The sequence below is a fragment of the Trichomycterus rosablanca genome, chromosome 7 (assembly GCF_030014385.1).
Source record: "Trichomycterus rosablanca isolate fTriRos1 chromosome 7, fTriRos1.hap1, whole genome shotgun sequence".
Lineage (NCBI taxonomy): Eukaryota > Metazoa > Chordata > Actinopteri > Siluriformes > Trichomycteridae > Trichomycterus > Trichomycterus rosablanca.
In genome coordinates this window covers 36,666,719-36,685,926 of record NC_085994.1, presented here as the reverse complement: position 1 = coordinate 36,685,926, position 19,208 = coordinate 36,666,719, and the positions used below count along the sequence as shown (strand labels likewise).

At 38.2% G+C, this 19,208-nt stretch overlaps 1 protein-coding gene across 1 annotated transcript; it reads right to left on the bottom strand.

The window, feature by feature from the left end:
* Window positions 1-4,244: 4,244 nt before the first annotated feature.
* Window positions 4,245-18,994, bottom strand: ube2d4 (ubiquitin-conjugating enzyme E2D 4 (putative)). The gene is made up of 9 exons (XM_062999348.1): window positions 18,835-18,994; window positions 13,679-13,742; window positions 11,248-11,279; window positions 11,005-11,082; window positions 10,815-10,920; window positions 10,644-10,737; window positions 9,704-10,201; window positions 7,119-7,311; window positions 4,245-4,433 (listed from the first exon to the last, which is right to left on the bottom strand). The coding sequence occupies exons 1-7, from the start codon at window positions 18,856-18,858 to the stop codon at window positions 10,156-10,158; spliced, it is 444 nt and encodes a 147-aa protein (XP_062855418.1). The 5' UTR covers window positions 18,859-18,994; the 3' UTR covers window positions 4,245-4,433; window positions 7,119-7,311; window positions 9,704-10,155.
* Between the last annotated feature and the right edge of the window lie 214 nt (window positions 18,995-19,208).

Sequence of the window (19,208 nt, the reverse complement as noted above, 5' to 3'; positions counted from 1 at the left end):
AATAGTAGTATGTGGGCATTAAGGACACAGACTGTGCTCCATGCCTTCATTAGTGCCACTCAGAGCAGGCACGGTGCCCACGCAAGCCCCATGCTTCCCCCGGCCTCGGACAGTGGAGTCATTGAAATCTCAGAAGCGAATCTCTTCCCCCTTCCTTCCCAACAATAGGATATTATCTCCAGGAATCTCTAGGTCTTCCAAAAGAAAAAGAACAAGAAAACGCTCCTTTTCTCAGCGTCACGCTGATGAGAGACTCCACCAACCTGACACTGAAGCGAGCCATTTAAGAGCACCGAACAGTGGATGCCATTCATAAGCGCCCGGCCAGCAGAATGGACTCTCTCTCTCTTCCTGGCCTTGTTTAAGGCACAGAAAGGGAAGCTCATAAGGAGCGCACTGGAACACAGAAGGGCCAGGCAGAAACCCGAGCAGCCAGCTGACTCGCACATGAATAGAGCCAGCACAATGCTGGAGCACTCGCCAGCACAATCAGGCCCGCTTTACTGCCCGTCGATAAATAGATAATGAAATAGAGAGACGGGAGCATCGCCGGCCTCGCACATTATCACTCACACGGACACATTCAAGTCAGCAGCACTTGATTTTAAAAACCTGATTTCAGAAAAAAATGTGCTGATGCGACCCAGAGGTTTGAGAATCGGATTAAACAGAAATGCACTGATGGCTGAGGAGTTCATATCAGCTGATCTGCAGTCTGGAAGATTCAATTGCTTCGATTTCTGAAGCACTTATTGTTTGATAAAGACCTCTTAAAGTTAAATATTGAAGAGGCATGCCAATCTTTCACACTGGCACAACAGGCATTTTGTTTTACTGGTTTGCTTCTCCAGTGTCTCAGTCCACCCCCACTTTCACCCCTTCAAACCTTAAAAGTTTTACTCTTAAACAGTGAACAATGGTTCGCTCCTCTCATTATCTGAGGGGACACGAGAATGAATGCTTGGAGAGGGATTCACTCAGATTGATCACAAGTCTTCTTTAGGGCAATAAGTCACATAAAGTGTTGCAACAGGACACTTAAAAACATTATGAACATTTTTACTGCACCTGTATTATTTTCACTACTTAATAATTTTCACATTGCCACATTATTATTATTATTATCATTATTATTATTATTATTATTATTACTATCAGCACATTAATTTTCAGACAGTACATTATAACACGAATAGGGTGCTCGCCCACTACTGCTCCAGAGTTCAAATCCCAGCAGTGCTATCAGCCAGTCCTACATCTACATGGACATGATTGGCTAATCTCCAAAGACAAGAGGGGGATATTTGGCTAGAAATTGGGAGGTGGGTGTGTTGAGGTGCTCTCAGTACTGGTCCCAAGCTCGAATATAAATTCAAGGGTTGCGTCAGGAAAGGCATTCAGCATAAAACTGTGCCAAGTCTGGTATGTGGACCAGATCCACTGTGGCGACCCCTAAATACGGGAACAGCCATAAAAACATTGTAACATAAAAGATTCATTTTTGCTGCCTTTTAATAAATAATCCCTGAAATATATATTTTAGTGTATAAATAACAGTGTTTTTGGGGGATTATTGTATAAAAGTTAAAATTCATGTACAAATTCACTTGTTTAATTAAGAGTTTCTGATTTAAAGCAGATATTAGATGTTAAAATATTTGGATGATTTGGAGTAAACTGCTTCTATTTTGCTTTTGTTTCCTAATTGAATGCAATGCTTTTCATAACCAAATAATCAGCATAACAATTTTAGTTAAATTTTTTATTTCAATTTTATTTAATTCAAGTTAAATATTTGAAAAGAAATGTACATTTATTGTAGATTTGTATTTATATAAAATTACATAAAACACATTCTAGTCATCGATGCTTAAAATGAAAGAAATAAAAATGTTTTGTGCAAACAGCACCCAGTATTATTATAAATGATGTAGATACTGTGAAGTAGGAGTAGGAGTTTTATGGACGAAGCGTCATTGTAAGGCCTGTAGTAACAAATCCACTCATCATAATAATAATAATAATAATAATAATAATAATAATAATAATAATAATAATAATAATAATAATAACAATAATAATAACAATAACAATAATGATTCCGACACTGCCATCTTGTGGACCAAATATAGATCTACACGAAGTAAAGAGCTAAGAGTTTTGTTTACACTTTACAGTAAGCATAAAATGTAAAATGTAACAAACTAATACATTTTTCTTAATTCATTTTCATCAACAGCTTTATCCTGGTCAGGGTCACAGCGGACCCAGTTCCACCACAGTATCTTTATAAACCCACTAATACACAGGGCAAAAACCAAAGGCAAGACCCCCAATGTATATTGTACCTCTGGCCTTGACTTTGCTCCATATATGTCATAATAATGTAACATGTACAGTTCATATAAAGCTATAAACTGTATTCAACCGACTGTTACAGTTGCTGAATAACTCTCATTATTTGACTAATTGTGCTTTTAAATAGTGATCAGAAATCTGGCAACCTTTAGGTCTAACAGATAAGGACAATCGTTTTCCAGTAAAATTGTTTTATCAGGGTGCACAAGTTAGGTGTTTAATCTGTAACAGATAGGTTCATTTATTTATCACATTAAATGTTGCCTACCTACTGTTGTTAATCCAAAATAGCTCCATATTTTAAGAGGAACAGTTTTGTTTAGTTAATTTTCATTATAAGAACACAATGCTTTAATATGCTTTAAAACTATGAGAAAACTGGTTCAGCTGCATCACTGTGTTGCGCACGAAAGTGAACGAGGACGCACGAAAGCGCACGAAAGTGAACGAGGACGCACGAAAGCGCACGAAAGAGAACAAATCCTCACAAACTTGCACGGAGGCGCACAAAAAAGCGCGACAATGCACAGACACTAACACACATTGCACCGAATCAGTCAGTCTTAATTAAGGAGCTATTCCGGATTAACAAAAGTAGGTAGGCCACATTTAAGTGAAAATAAACGAATCCATCTGTTACAGAGAGCACACCTAACTTTTGAACATGCAACATTTTTTATTTATTTTATTTTCAATTATTAAAGCTTTTGATAAATTTAAATTTATTTTAAACTAAAAACTTGTGTAATCAATATGCAGCTTGATTCTGATTCGTTTGCAGCTTGATACAATGATTAATGAGATGATAATCCTTATCCATTTCACTCAAAGGTTACCAAATTTCTAATATGTTATATTCCTAACTTGCAATGCACATTTCATGGGGTGTGGTCCTAATGTTTTTGCTTATTATTGTAAGAGGCGAAGAAGGCAGTTACATGTCTCTGATCGAAAAAGGCAATTTAGTTTAAACTTTGACATTTCTTTATTTCAACATGTAAACAGTCAAATTTAACAGTGATATATTTTTACCACTAGGTGGCGATAACGGGCTTCATTGGGCACACGGTATTTTTTTTTAAAAACAGACAGCTGCACCACCACAATGGTCCATTGGCCTCAGGAGAAGCCAACTTTGTAGCAGGGACGTTTTTCTTTTGTAGCAACTTGACTGTGGACAGTGTCCATCATGTACCAGCAGCTTCTAATCATGGCATACCTGTCTTTTGGTGGTTCTTGGATAACACCTAACAATCGGGACGAATCTCTTCTCGGCACAAGTTGTGAAAAGTTTGGGTGTCACTCTGACCCTGGCAAGTGACTACTGTTCCACCATGTGCTTCATAATGAGTGTGGTCAAATTAGCACCATTTATATGGGCACAATAATGTACGCTAGCCCACTACTGCTGAGATCTGGGGTTTAAATTTTAGCAGTGCTATCAGCCTGTCAGGCGTCTACACAGACATGGAGAGAGGCTGAAAAGCCTCTCAGGGTCTACCCAAGTCTGGAAAATGTTATTCAATTTAGGTATTCAGACCAGAATTACCTGCTTCCATGACCCCTAAATACAGGTCAGTCAGCACCGAGATCTTATTAATATATAAGCACCAATGAGGAACCAGGAGGTCATGACACAAAGTTAAACTGCATTGTAGAACTTTTAATACCACCAAATTCATGACTTAACAGAAACCCACAAAAAACTTGTATGAAAAACACACATTCATAAAGCTTTATATTTTTTTAAGTTTGTACTAAAACTACAAATTCCAAGACTACCATGACAAACATGTTCCTTAAAGTGTATGTAAACTTAAGATTTCTACTGTAAGTGAGTGATAATGGCAATAAAAATAATGACATAAACAACACAAGACAAAGTATAAAACAAAAGGAGCTTTATTTACTAATGCGACACGTCCGAGGTTAGTTCTGCAGTTCTGAGAGCTTTGAGGAGAACACTGTTCATGTCTTCATGTAAAACACTTAGCAAGGAGAGCTCAACATGGCTCTGTGTAGATGTACACAGCAGTACAGTACCAGTCCCTTGTTCTGGGCTCCTTGCAAAAGGGCTGAACAAAAAAAGAAACAGATATTACAGTACAGTTCTGCTCGGGATACAGTGATGACTAAGGCCAAATTTTATTAACAACTGAGGCCGAAAGGAGAGGTGAAACATCGGCAAAAGATCCCTGATTTGCAAATGGAATCGCGAAAAACATCCCGTTTAGCGACCTGTTCCAGTACTGCTCGAGTTCCGCCACTAGCGAGGAACACAATCTGTGATTGACTGCATTTGAGTTAAAAGTTAGATAGCAACAAATAAATACCCAATAAATAAATAAATACAACGAAACATGAAGCAGGTCACAGAACACTGAACAATGAACAATCAAGCATAGCTATAACATAATGCACTCTAGCAAAGACGAAATGTGAAGTTCACTAGCCGAAAAGACAAAAATAATAGTGTCATTCATTTTATACATTCAGAAGCACTCGAAACATCGTACAGTCGTACAGAATATTCATCAGCAAAATGCTCTTTCTTGATACACTAATCCATTATGTAGTGATATGACATGTATGACAGATCAACAGGTACAAAGGACCATTGGTCTTATGTGGAGATGATTAAAATTCATTCTACATTCTAGAGCTGCTGGAAAATGATGTTAAATATATTACAATACTTAATGATACAAGACATGTGTCCCAATGCAAAAAGGCAAGCTGTTTAATATAAAGACTAAAGCACCAATCCGAAGCACTTAATAATATTGAGACTGATTAAGCTCATATTTCATGTTGCCAACAGATAGGTAACATTTTCTGACCATTTGTGTCCCATCACCCCATGACCTTTTACATACTGTAACTTCTTAACATAATTCAGAAAGTCACTGGGTTATTTTAAGGATGCCAGTATGAAACCAGTATAGAATATAAGATATTAGCAGACCTACTGAAGTCAGAAAGTTAAAAAATATTAATAATAAAAGTACTAGTTGTGCACCAGATTTTTTTTTACCATTTTAGATGGCCACCCTCTGGCCCAGTCCATCCATTACAGGACAGCCACCAACCTGAGAGTAAAAACTAACAAATGCTTCCTCAAAAACTAAAAACCAGCCAAAAAAATGCCTGGAGAAGGAAAACTTTCCTTTAAACAGACTTAATGATGTCACAGTCGGTCAATATCATTTCAGCTAAGCAATGCCGCCTTATCCATCCACACAGCAAAGCCGGTTATGATTAAGACTCCCAGCCACAGATGGCTGAGGTGGTGTTATAAATCAACTCATGATCCTCCAGTGATTTGATCAATTCACTGAAAAGCCAAACGTTTAAATCAAAATAAAATGAATAATGTGAAGTTTAAGAGATGCCAATTTTGTTTTTTTCCCCTGGCACTGATAGTTCAGAACTGCTTTGTATAGTTTAAATAAGAAAACATGGCAGGAAGAGAGACAGGTTCTCATTTCTACATGATTTCCAACTAAACACACGATCTGAACACAAACAAAAGTAATTAAAGTTCACCAGTGTCATCAGTCTTGTGAATGTGGTTTAGGTTTAAAAAAACACAGACACAAGGAATGTCTTAAAATCACTTTTTACATTAAATATGTGAAATGCTATGATCTGTACCATTACCAAGATACAGAATTAAGTATAAGAGGAGCAAAACATTTTGACATTGCAAGTGTGACAGTCTGGGAGGAAGCATGTGTTAGCCCTGACCCTCTGAACTTTAACCATCATGCAGTAAAAGAGACTCAGCCTGAGATATCAGGTTCAAATAAAACAATCAGTTTTTTGGAAAAAAAAAAAAAAACATCCAGGACTGGAACACTGAAGTTTTCTCACTTGTAATTCAACCGAGTCCAAAGTTTTAATTTGCATTTCAAAATCAAATGCACAGCGATTAAGACTTACACATCTAATATACCATCTACAGTCGGTCACAAGGCTAGTATATAATATAAGCAGCTGTAAAATTGAGGACCTAAATCTAAATCTTACTAAATATTGTTACACTCCTGCTCAAATTTGGTTGTAAATCTTAGAAACAATATTGCATTCATGCATCCGGTCACTAACAAAACTAAAGGCAGAAGAGGTGCAGATTCTGTATTCATAGTCCCACTTTAGCTACAGCATCGCTCCAACAACAAGGTTTGCTGAATGGCAAATAGTACATTAGCATTAGCTACTAAGGCAAAATGAAAACAGCAGGTCTGCAGTGATATGTGTATGTGGTTCTAATGTCTTAAAATATGTCCTGTGACTTAAGACACAAAGGACCTGAATAACCAAAGCATGAGGATGAGGACTGGACTAGCTAAAGCCTAGTGCACATTAAATGACTTCTAAACCTTACAATAGCTGCATTGCACACACTATCAGCCAAATGCTTTCATTCAGTCATCGTGTGGTCGTAGATTAGTGTGTGACACCACATTATAATCATGAACACAAGGAGCCTCAGTAAAAAGCCCACATTTACATTTACATTTTCGGCATTTAGCTTTTATCCAAAGAGACTTACAGTACTGTGACGGTATAATGTCTAAGCAATTGAGACAACCCAACAGTGACAACCTGGCAGTGGTGAGGCTTGAACCAGCGACTTTTTGAGTACTAGTTCTGTACCTTAACCGCTAGGCTACAACTGCCTACTAAAAATACTCAAAAAACTTAAACATATCCAATGAAATACTGTCAAAGCAGTTGGTGTGGATGAATTCTCTGACCTCAGTGAACCCCAGTGAACACAACTGGGATGAACTGGAACACTGCAAGCATCATCTGACCTTCCAGTTCCATTCCAGTATGACATCAAAATCTTTTGGAAACCATTCTGAAGAGTCAGCAAAAGGAAACCCACGGTTTTGAAAAGAGGCAGCTCAAGATCAGGTGTCCACATACTTTTGGGCTGATCATACTCTATCATTAAGAAAAAAAAAAGGTAAAAATCATAGAAATGAGTCAAAATCACAAACTCATATTTGGAGTGTTATAGCAGGGTACATGTTGTACATTTAGAAAATAGCTCACTGTTGGAAAATTAGTATGGAAAGAAAATTTTATGTCTAAACAAATCACACTCCACAAGTGGTTGTAATACATTGTAATAGCGTTGTTTTGTTTCAGTATGTACTCGTATATAGCTGAAATGACAATAAAGCCTCTCCTGACTATCTCTTGACTTGACTAATAGGGCAATGATTGAAAAACAGGGCTTTAAATCACTGGCTGTGTACTAGGCATTAGCTCTTTATGACCACTCTTGCTTCTAATTAGAAATATAACAGTAGGATGGCTAAACAAGGAAGAGCTAGAGTGCAAAGAGCCGAGATCCATAGAAACAACAAATACATATATGCCCTTAGTTCAGGAACTACAATCCATACAGTTCATTCAATGCTATAGTGTCAGGACATTTGTTCTGCAGTCATATAGAACCAGACGACCTCTTTCTCCTTTACGTACGTTTATATTGTAACAAAAACATGGTTGTATCACATTTTAGGGAATCTGTCTATCTTCCATTCAATCCAGATCCATTTTGAATCCAAAAACATTTGCATGTAATAAATAAAGGTGTGATCAGGAATCACAATGTCTAATTCAGCCCTGTTAAACTGAGCAAGACTTTAATCTGGCATTCTACATTCCTGAACTGAGCAACTAAATAAATCCTATAGCTGGCCTATCCTATCACACAGGACAAGTGTTTGTAATAGGGATCGGCATAGGGCAGGTTGGTCATACATATATTTTACGCTGATATATTTCATATATATGAGGTTTGGCTAAAAACAGCAAGAAAACAGTAAATCTACCTTTAAAAAAGCTACAGCTTTAAAGAATGAGAATGTAACCAGACTCAGAGGAAATATAGAATTATTATTAATTATTCTGAATGCAGTAATCCTATTTAAATTCTAACAGTACTAGTTACAGTATATGTGTCCAGGATTTAAAGATCACAGCTTTACGTTATCAAAGTCATCAGTTATCAGTTACTAATCAATTACTGGCATCTGTAAGTTAATGTGTTTGGAACAGGGTAGTTAGTAGTTAATCTGCCCACACTGCATGAGCTGTGATTAATAAGGAAGCCATAGGTTCACCTCACCAAGAAAAGGCTGTCCCTCCCAGACTGATGCTTTTAAATTCTCTCTTAGCTTTACTCTTCCTACTGAGGTGTCTTGATTCATTTCTGTAATATTGTCACCTGTCAATAATATTGATGTATCGGTGGTGGGGCTTCAACCAATGACCTTCTGATCACTAGTCTAGTACCTCAACCAACAAGCTTTTGTTTAAGACAAAAAAATGAAACCACATTTAACATCTTTAAGATGAGGAATCAAAGAAAAGGGGGAAACTAAAAATGTATAAAAAATCCTTTGATATCGGTGCTCTACAGCAAAATGATGTTTGGTTTATGATCTGTGTCAGGAGTCTGAGAGAGCTCAGCCCTACTTTTTGAACAAAAAAATTCAAAGCAGAAACTGGCAAATATCAGGCATCTACACTACATGACCAAAAGTATTTGGACACCTAACCATGAGCTTGTTGGACGTCCCAATTCTAAAACAAATTTGAATTAAAAGAGAGTGACTTAGATGTGATCTTTTCAACCATAATAACAGCCACGTTTCTCACAAGATTTTGAAATATGGCTGTTGGAATTTGCTCAATCAGTCAAATGTTCCAGTTCAAGATCTACTTCATGTCTTTATAGAGCTTGCTTTGTGCACAGGGACACAATCATCCTGGAACAGGAAGGAGCCTTCCTTAAACTGCTGCTGCAGAGTCGTAAGCATATTATTTCCTTTATATAATTACATTATTGCAACAGTTAGCAACTGCTGTGGCTGAAACACATGAACTCAAAAACTAGGAGTGTCCCAATACTTTTGTCCATATAGTGTATGAGTTTGGAAGTTTGGACAGTCTAGTGTTCTCTGCAGTGCTGGCTTTTAATGGTACTGGCAACATCTAAAGTGGGAGAAAATTTTTTAAAAAAGGGTTTTTTGTTAAGATTAAGATTTAAACATAATTAAATGTGGATTGAATGGAACATACACATGTAGTATATTATGCATAATTAATATTAAAATAAAATCAGATATGCTTGATTAAAACTAAACCCTGGCTTTTTTAATACAGTCTTTCATTAAGCATTATTATATTTTTTCTATTAATATTATTACAATATTACTATTATAACATTTAATAAACAAACAACCTAAAGCATAAACATTCTATTGTTAATACTGAACGGGTTACGAACTGCATCGTGCCCTGAGTGAAAACCGTTACATACCTCAACACACAAAAACACACAACTGATACCTACAGAAAAGAAAAGAAAACAAGATGCTGTGAATATTGGCACGGCCAAGGGAATTTCCACCGTGTCTAGTGCCAGCCTGGCACAGGCATCAACAAACCGAGATGATAAAGAGGCGACGGGATCACGGAGAAAGAATCCATCACAACAGCAGTAGTACTAATACTCATGAGTCTGGCTAGCCAGAGGTTTTCCCAGTATTTTCCAGACTCTCGCTCAGAGGATCCGTTACGCTCTGGCACACGGCAATGGGATTTTTGGCACTTGGCAGCCAATGTGCAGTGTTGTTAACTGGTCCCTCCGCTTCATCTTGGTGTTGATCCAGCCTTCAATCCACTTGTTTTTTCCTCGCGTGTAAAAAAGTTAAAACCGGTTCCTCCTGGTCGTTTGCTCTCTGTGGCGGCTTCGAGCAGACGGTGGCGCTCTCACATGGCGTACTTTTGCGTCCATTCTCTTGCTAGTCTGTTGTACCTGGACAAAACAGGAAAAGCAGAAAAGTTCAATGTATTAAATGATAAAACTTCATTCAGCAGATTGTGTAGACTGCTTTAAATAAATGCATTAGCCAAAACTGGCTTAGGATGAAATTCTTTTTGCATGAATCAAACAATTTTCTCAAAATAATAATATTAGAAAGTTTCTATACGTAGTTGATTAATTCTATTAATTCTAAGAATATTATACATCCCTATTTATTTATTTCAGCTGCTCAAGTGTTGCTTTGAGACAATGTCTACTGTAAAAAGTGCTATACAAATACATTTGACTTTACTTGACTTGGCTTTCTTGGGAGACTCGACCCAATGCAACCCTGACCAGGATAGTAGTGGTATAAAAATATAAAAATGAAATGTAATGTTAATTGAAATCAGCACTGTAGCTTGGAAAGCTGTGTGAGTGCGGGGTCACTTACTTTTCTCTGTCAGCTTTGTATGTGTGTGCAATCTCAGGCACTAGAGGGTCATCGGGGTTTGGGTCACATAACAGGGAACAGATAGAGAGCAGGACTGCAGAACAGAAACAACGCATCATGGTTATCCTTGTGGTTCATCCAAATTTAAACCCTTATAGAAAACAGACGTACCTTTCGATACAGTGAGTGCAGGAGACCACTGCGAGCGCAGGATGTCGAGGCAGATGCTGCCGTTACTGTTGATGTTGGGATGGTAAATCTTCGTCGTGAACGCCACCTGTAAACAATCAATGACAGGATAAGTGAAGCTCCTCAGACAGCGTGTCTGAAACTGTACACATGTAGGTGACGTGACACTAACCTTAGGAGGTTTGAAGGGGTAATCTGTAGGGAAGTGAATAGTGAGGAAGAAGACGCCACCTTGGTAAGGACTGTCGTTCTGAAAGCATTCAGATGAGAAACGCTTATTTTAATGCTCATGGTTTTTAATGTCAGGTATACCAGACACATCTGGATGTGATGTCCCGGTGTCCACATACTTTTGCACACACACACACACACACACACACACACACACACAAGAAGGTAAGAAATCTGTACCCACCGGCCCCATTATCGTTGCCTGCCAGTGAAACACTGAAAAACATAAAAATACCATTGCATTAACAAACACACCTATCAGCATGCACAGCTGTAACACACAAATTCGCCCACTAATTTCAACATTAAGGGTGCGATCCTGGTCAGGGTCACTGTGAGTCCAGTGAAGTGACTTCTCCAAAGTTCTCCTAGGTGTCACTTCACCTTCATGTTTTTGTGAAGTACCCAAAGGAAACCTACAGAGCCACAGTGAGAACATGCCAAACTTCTGACAGATTCGCGGTGCACATAGCTGCGCTACTGCCCCATCCATCGACCACACATGAGCCCAAATGCACCAACAATCATTTTAGTCCACAATAATCACACATCAGATTGTTCTTTTATTCATCATGTTTGTTTGTTTGTTTGTTTGTTTGTTTTTGTTTATTGCCATTCCAGCTCAGTATGGCTATGTACATGGCATTTTACGAGTGAATTAAAATATATATATATATATATATATAAAAAAAATAAAAGTGGTAGGTTTAATTTAGTTTAAAATTGTTGTATTATATTTTATTTTTGATTTTTAGATGATTCAAGAAATTTAGTATTTTTTGTGGATTGTTATGTTGAAAAAGATCTTTCATGTTAGTGTCTTTGTAGTATATTTTCCTGCTATTGTCAATAGCTTGACATTCTGTCAGTATATGTTTTATTGATAATTGTGTTTGACAGTACTGGCAATTTGGTGCCTCTTCCCTCAGTAGTAGGTGTCTATGCGTCAGTGCTGAATGTCCTATACGGCATCTTGTTAGAACTGTTTGATCATGTCTTTTCGATGGATAACGAGTTTGGGTACTATTAAGTTGTGGTCTTATTTCATAGAGTTTGTTTGCTGTGTTGCTATCCCATTCTTCTTGCCATATGTTTTTACAAAGTGTTCGAATTATATAGAAGGCATCAGTGGGTGGAACATAACACCAGGTAATTTGTTTTTCAGCAGCTTTTTTTGCCAGGTTATCTGCTTTTTCATTTCCTTGAATATCGCAGTGGCTGGGGATCCAGCAATATGTGATGTAGACTCCGTGTTTTCTAAGATCTTTCTCTATGGCTAAGATCTCCAAGATGACTGGATGATCTGTTTGTAGTGATGTCATTGCTTGTAGACAGGATTTTGAGTCTGAACATATTAAAAACAATTTGTGTGGGCTAATTAGAATATAGTTCATGGCTAGTAGAATGGCGTGGGCTTCTGCTGTAAAAATAGAGCTGTATTGGGGAAGGCGTATGCTTTGTTGATAGTTTGATGTATAAATTGCTGCTCCTACATGTGATTCCGTTTTTGATCCATCAGTATAGATAATTTGGTGGTTTGGGTGCGTTTCTATGATTGTCATGTATTTGCTTTGATAAGTTGTGGGGAGGGTATCCTGTTTTGTATGTTTATTTAGTTTGAAGATTACTTTTGGTTTTATGACTTTCCATGGGGGTATCAGAGGACATTTTGTGTTTTTTATTGGGATGTTTATAGCTTCTAAATGGGTTTTTATACGAAGTCCTAGTGGCTTGATGAAATTTCTTCTGGTTTCATATAAGTGGTGGTAATGGTTCTGAAAGAGAGATTGTTGAGCTGGGTTTTCTTTATTCCCTTGGTTCTTTAAGGCATATTGTAAACCTACTCTTAGTCTTCGGATGTGTAAAGGTGGTTCATCTGCTTCTACATACAGGCTTTCTACGGGTGATGTTTTGTATGCTCCCGAAATCAATCTAAGCCCTTGATGGTGTATAGTGTTGAGAGGTTTCAAGTAAGATGGTCTGGCTCCTCCGTAGATTGCACTTCCATAATCTAGTCGTGAACGGATTAGCGTGGTGTAGAGACGTTTTAGTAGTTGAGTATCTGAACCCCATCTTGTATTTGCCAGTATTTTTATGATATTCAGCATCTTTGTGCACTTCATTTTAAGTGATTGTATATGAGGGATAAAAGAGAGTTTATTATCTAGTATTAATCCCAAAAATCTAACTGTTTTTTCTACTTTTAAAACTTCTCCATTTAGAGTTAATAAAGGATCCGGATGTAAGGATCTTAATTGGCAGAAGTGATTGCAGACAGTTTTGGTTTTTGACAGTTGGAAACCATTTTGTGATGTCCATTTTTCCAGGCGGTTTATTGCAAGTTGTAGTGTGCGTTCAATTTGTGGCATGTATCGTCCTTTGCTACAGATGCATAAATCATCTACATATAAGCAAGTCATGATGTTGGGAGGTATGTGTTGAGTAATGTTATTTATCTTGTTATTTATCTTGTTATTTACTGATAGGTTGCCGCCTTGTGGAACTCCTTGTTCTTGGGTGTATAGGTCAGATAAGGTGTTATTGACTTTGACTTTTCTATTTTTTAAGTAGTTTGCAATGAGTATAAGTAGGCGACCTATTCATCATGTACTTACAGTCTTCTCCCACTGGTCCTGCTGAACACTGTGCAGGTGGGTCCCTCTGTAGGTCTGTTAACTCCTGTGAAGAAAAATAGTCACTAGTCAAGGTGGAGACACCCTGGACAGGCACCAACAGATCACAGAGATTTGGCCATTCCATCATATTGCCCTTCCACTCAGACACAGCCAATCAGGTCAGCTCCACTTACCATATAGAAGCACTTTGTAGTTCTACAATTACTGACTGTAGTCCATCTGTTTCTCTGCATGCTTTGTTAGCCCCCTTTCATGCTGTTCTTCAATGGTCAGGACCCCCACAGGACCACTACAGAGCAGGTATTACTTGGGTGGTGGATCATTCTCAGCACTGCAGTGACACTGACATGGTGGTGGTGTGTTAGTGTGTGTTGTGCTGGTATGAGTGGATCAGACACAGCAGCGCTGATGGAGTTTTTAAACACCTCACTGTCACTGCTGGACCGAGAATAGTCCACCAACCAAAAATATCCAGCCAACAGCGCCCCGTGTGCAGCGTCCTGTGACCACTGATGAAGGTCTAGAAGATGACCAACTCAAACAGCAGCAATAGATAAGCGATCGTCTCTGACTTTACATCTACAAGGTGGACTTTACCAACTAGGTAGGAGTGTCTTATAGAGTGGACAGTGAGTGGACACGGTATTTAAAAACTCCATCAGCATTGCTGTGTCTGATCCACTCATACCAGCACAACACACACTAACACACCACCACCATGTCAGTGTCACTGCAGTGCTGAGAATCATCCACGACCTAAATAATACCTGCTCTGTAGTGGTCCTGGGAGAGTCCTGACCATTGAATAACAACATGAAAGGGGGCTAACAAAGCATGCAGAGAAACAGATGGACTACAGTCAGTAATTGTAGAACTACAAAGTGCTTCTATATGGTAAGTGGAGCTGATAAAATGGACAGTGAGTGTAGAAACAAGGAGGTGGTTTTAATAGTATGGCTGATCAGTGTATATGCTTTATTATTCCTAATTCCTATAAACTTTCAAGCCAACAGCTTCTATATTAAGGAAAAAACTCAGTTAGGCCAAAATAGCAACTGAAACAGTTCACATGGATCAGCGCACCATCCACCACTATAAATAACTGCAGTGAACAAATTACCATCAGAGTTTAATGGCAGGTTGGCATGGCTGCACCTTCAGCATAGTAAACAAAATGGCTATGTGTCTGTGTGGACCTCTCTGCCACAACCTGTTGCCACAAAGTAAGCATTTCTATAAGTAATTTTGTCAAATGTAAATGTTCAGTTTTGACGACCCTTCCCTTTACACCACAGTGACCCGGTTTGCTCTTTCATACACAGGCCAGTGTGATATTTAAATTAGTGCCTGACTCACCCTTCTAGAAACAGCTGTTCTAAAGTTAGTCGCAAACCTTTGCCAGCTGTTGGCCACGAGGTTTCCAATAACTCCAACGGTCACTAACACTTTCGCATTGATGTACGATCTCCACACACTCGGCACACAAACCTCGGAAGTGCAATTAAACAGGATTAGCAGATGTACAACTTAACTGTAATAACAGAGCTAATGTAAGCTAATATAAATGTGGGTGGCTATTAGCTGAAAATGATCCTCTTAAAATCACAGCACTGACATTAATTGGACCATTTAAACAGAGAAATATTTTTACATTTGCTTTGAGTCTAATAAGCACGGATCACATTTCTAGTAGTTTGTGAAAGAGCCCTAGTGGACCTGTTGCTATTTTCAACTCTGGTGTCCTTGTCCCCACCCCACTTCAACATGCGCCAGCTACAGTTCATTCAGACCCACAGAAACACAACCACAGAACTCACAACTACTACAATTTATATGATGTTTTAACACATTTCCATCACATTTACAAAACAAAGCAACGAACATTATTATTAATGGCAGTTGTACCCTAGTGGTTAAGGTAGTAATCGAAAGGTCACTGGTTCAAGCCCAGCCACTGCCAGGTTGCCACTGTTGGGCCCTTGAGCAAGGCTCTTAACCCTCAATTGCTCAGACAATGTACCGTCACACACTGTAAGACGCTTTGTATAAAAGCACCTGCTAAATGCTGAATATGTTAATTATGTAGATAAATCACACTTAATACACTTGACCAATATACACTGATCAGCCAAAACGTAAGGACCACTGACCTATTATGCTGTTAAATCTTGGTCGAGAAATTGACTATACAAGACATCTAAAGGTGTCTTGTGATATCTGGTACCAGGATGTTACCAGCAGGCCCTGACTGGGTTAAAGATGCCCTCCTCTGCCAGACCGCCCCTGGGATTTATTGGATTAGAAAAACTTGTGTCACGGAACCAATGTCCAGTTCTGAGTTGGTGCTTTTGAGTATGCAGTCCTATACTGTGTTGTGCCCTAGCAACAGCATTAAAACCATCTGCAATTGGAGCCACAATAGCTCTTCTATTGGACGCCATAGACTTCATGTCCAAATCCTTGCAGCCCAACAACCTGTCAGTGCTTCATGGTAAGTCCCTCCTCAGATCACTGCTGGTAGGTTCTCACCTCTGCTGCCTGTGTGCACCACTGGCTGTTTCTAAGATAAATCAATCCAGTAAAGACTTACATTGTATACAGTCACAAGTGTAAGTTTCTTTGGATAAAAGTGTGTACTAAATTCTGAAGGTTTCCACTCGTCAATGCAATGTTGAAATGTAAATGTTATGACTGAAATAACAGATTTACTAATCAAACACAAAAACTAATCTTCATAAAGTAAATCTTTTCTTTAGTAGAATTTTGGCATTTAAACCTAAACTACTAGCCCAGAGTATGTGGACACCCCTCCACATTGAGTTCAGATCTTTTAGCCACACACTCATTTAGTAACTATTAATCAATAAAGCTATTTGATACATATTTTAACTTTGTGTCCACGCCTGATGTAAATAAAAATGAAATAATATTAGAGATAATAGATATTAAATAGACAGTAATTAGATAGTAATAAGTGTTATAGCCTTACAATAAACAAGCTAATAGCTAAAGCAAGTTTTAAACAAGCTAATAGCTAAAGCATTATGAACTGCTGCTGTATAAAAGGTGCTGAATAAATAAAGAGTCTTCTTCTTCTTATTATTATTATTCTTATTATTAATGTTATTAATAGTTATTGTTATTCTTGTTGTTATAGCTAGATGTAAGAAGTCCTGGTGGCAAATGTCGAATTACTTTTATTTTATGTAACATTCCTGACAGGAAATATCAGGCGACCTGTCCAAGGGGAAAATGCTCTTTGTGGCAGCCTGTAACTGATCAGGAAAAAAACATTCACCCTATTTGGCTTTCAGTCGTATTGGTTAGTTAGTTAGTTCGTTAGTTAGTTAGTAGGATTTTAAAGCCAAGAGTGATAGTTATTTTGATGGAAGGAACAGTTGTGAGGTGACTTGGTATTTAAGAGATTCACTAGATAGTGTAGATTGGTGTGATTTTTAAACACGTGATTTGAGTGGGGACTGTGTGCCTTGTATTTTTGTATCAGAAATTGTTTGAATCAGAAACTGTCTGATTACAGTAAAAGAAAACCAGAAAACATATTTAAATGCATTATATATTTAATAAATATAAATGTTTAAAGGGAAACACATATGATTATGTTGGAATAAAAAATGACAGAACTTAAGCTCATCAAGGGCAGTTGTAGCCCAGCGGTTAAGGTACTGGACTAGTAAGCAGAAGGTTGCTGGTTCAAACCCCACCACTGCCAGGTTGCCACTGTTGGGCCCTTGAGCAAGGCCCTTAACTCAGTTGCTTAGACTGCATACTGTAAGTCGCTTTGGATAAAGGCGTCTGCTAAATGGTGAAAATGTAAATGTAAATCTTGTAAGCTCTGGTCTATTATGGGTTGCCAAATATTAAGCACTTTGTTTACTTCACATTTTATTCCACAACATCCAATAATGCAGTTTTACCAGGCGACTATTTTTGTTTAGGTTATCAAGCCATTAAATCTATATACTTAATATGAATAAATGAATAAACCCTTTGATCAAATGTTTAAATGTTGAAACTGAAAGTAAAATACAAAGTGGTTCAGTACCAGCTGTATTTTGCTCCGCTGGCTTCCCTTTAAGCCCGTGTACAGGACAAAACCATCTATTGATTATATTCATGTTCAGGCATAACTATGATGTCAAAATGAGCGCCAGAGAAATGTAACTATAACAAACAGAGAGATCAGCATGTGACAGGCTGTAGTGAAGCCTGAAGTTTCAGGGGGTCTGGAATTCCTAGCAGCAGCCCTGACCCCAACTGGGATGCAGTGGTATGCTTGACCTGACGTAGGGTGCTCATCCCAGAATGTTCTAAAATTCCTCCTGACCTTTGTGCGAGTCTGATCAGGGAATGTCAATGCTGTCTAACCCTACCCCAGTGTGTTTCTACCCATTTTACACATACCATTTTCCCCACTTATAGATGATATAGATTATTAATAAAGGTGTTAAATGTTTGTGAACGTAGTGGTTTGATCTAAGTGTGTGTTGATGTGGACAGTGCAGTGATTCTGTTAAAAATACCCCGGTGTGTCAATGTGGCACTGCCAGCAGAACCTTATATGGCAGCTTCACTCACTGCAAGCTATAGAGCGGCTGCAGTCTACGGCGCATGCGCACTCGCCCGTTCGCTTTCCAAAGCAGCCAGTAGGGCAGAGCATTTTGCTTTCTACAATCGATTTAAAACAACATCGAGACGCATTTTAATGGTTTACGAGGGCAAATCATGAAAAAATGTCATCTGGCAAAATCTGTACAGGTTACATGTTGTGATGCTCGTCTAAATACCAAATATTACACTGGAACCCAGAGACAATAATGCAGCGTTCACAACCGAGCAAAACAAACAATCATGTCTGATCAATCCTGTCTGATTTAAACTGTATTTCTAACTGTGCTTTAATATATTTACTAAAAACAAGCAGCCCAGTGATCGATATTCATTCAGCATAAGCCATTTCGTCTTTGTCTAAAGGCTTTTGCATAACAGACTGATGAAACACCGGTAAAATGTGGCTCTATATCATAATAAAAGATTACATAAGAAACTACAGTGAAAATTACTGGCTGGGATTTATGATCCACCATGTATTATAATATAAATAATCTGTTACTCACCTTTTGGATCCTCTTCAACGCCATTTGCCCGTTTTATTGTTAAATGACACTGACTGTGGTTCGGATTATAAAGCACAGTTTTTATTTTTTACGCATATAAGCTATAAAAGAACAGATCGTAACATTTAAGCAGCTGTTTAAACAACAGTGTATGATTTCAGAAATTCTTAGCTCTGTGTAGCCCTCACTGACAGCCTGACCATACAGAAATAAGCCTGGGAGTCGAGCCCTAAAAGAGTCGATTCTTCCATTTGAGAAAATGAAGAATCGAGGAATCGACTCTGAAGCCAATGAGTCGAGTTTTCGCAGTGAATCGGTTAAGCAAATACCAACCACTCCATACTGGAAATACCATTGTATTAAGGGACAACACA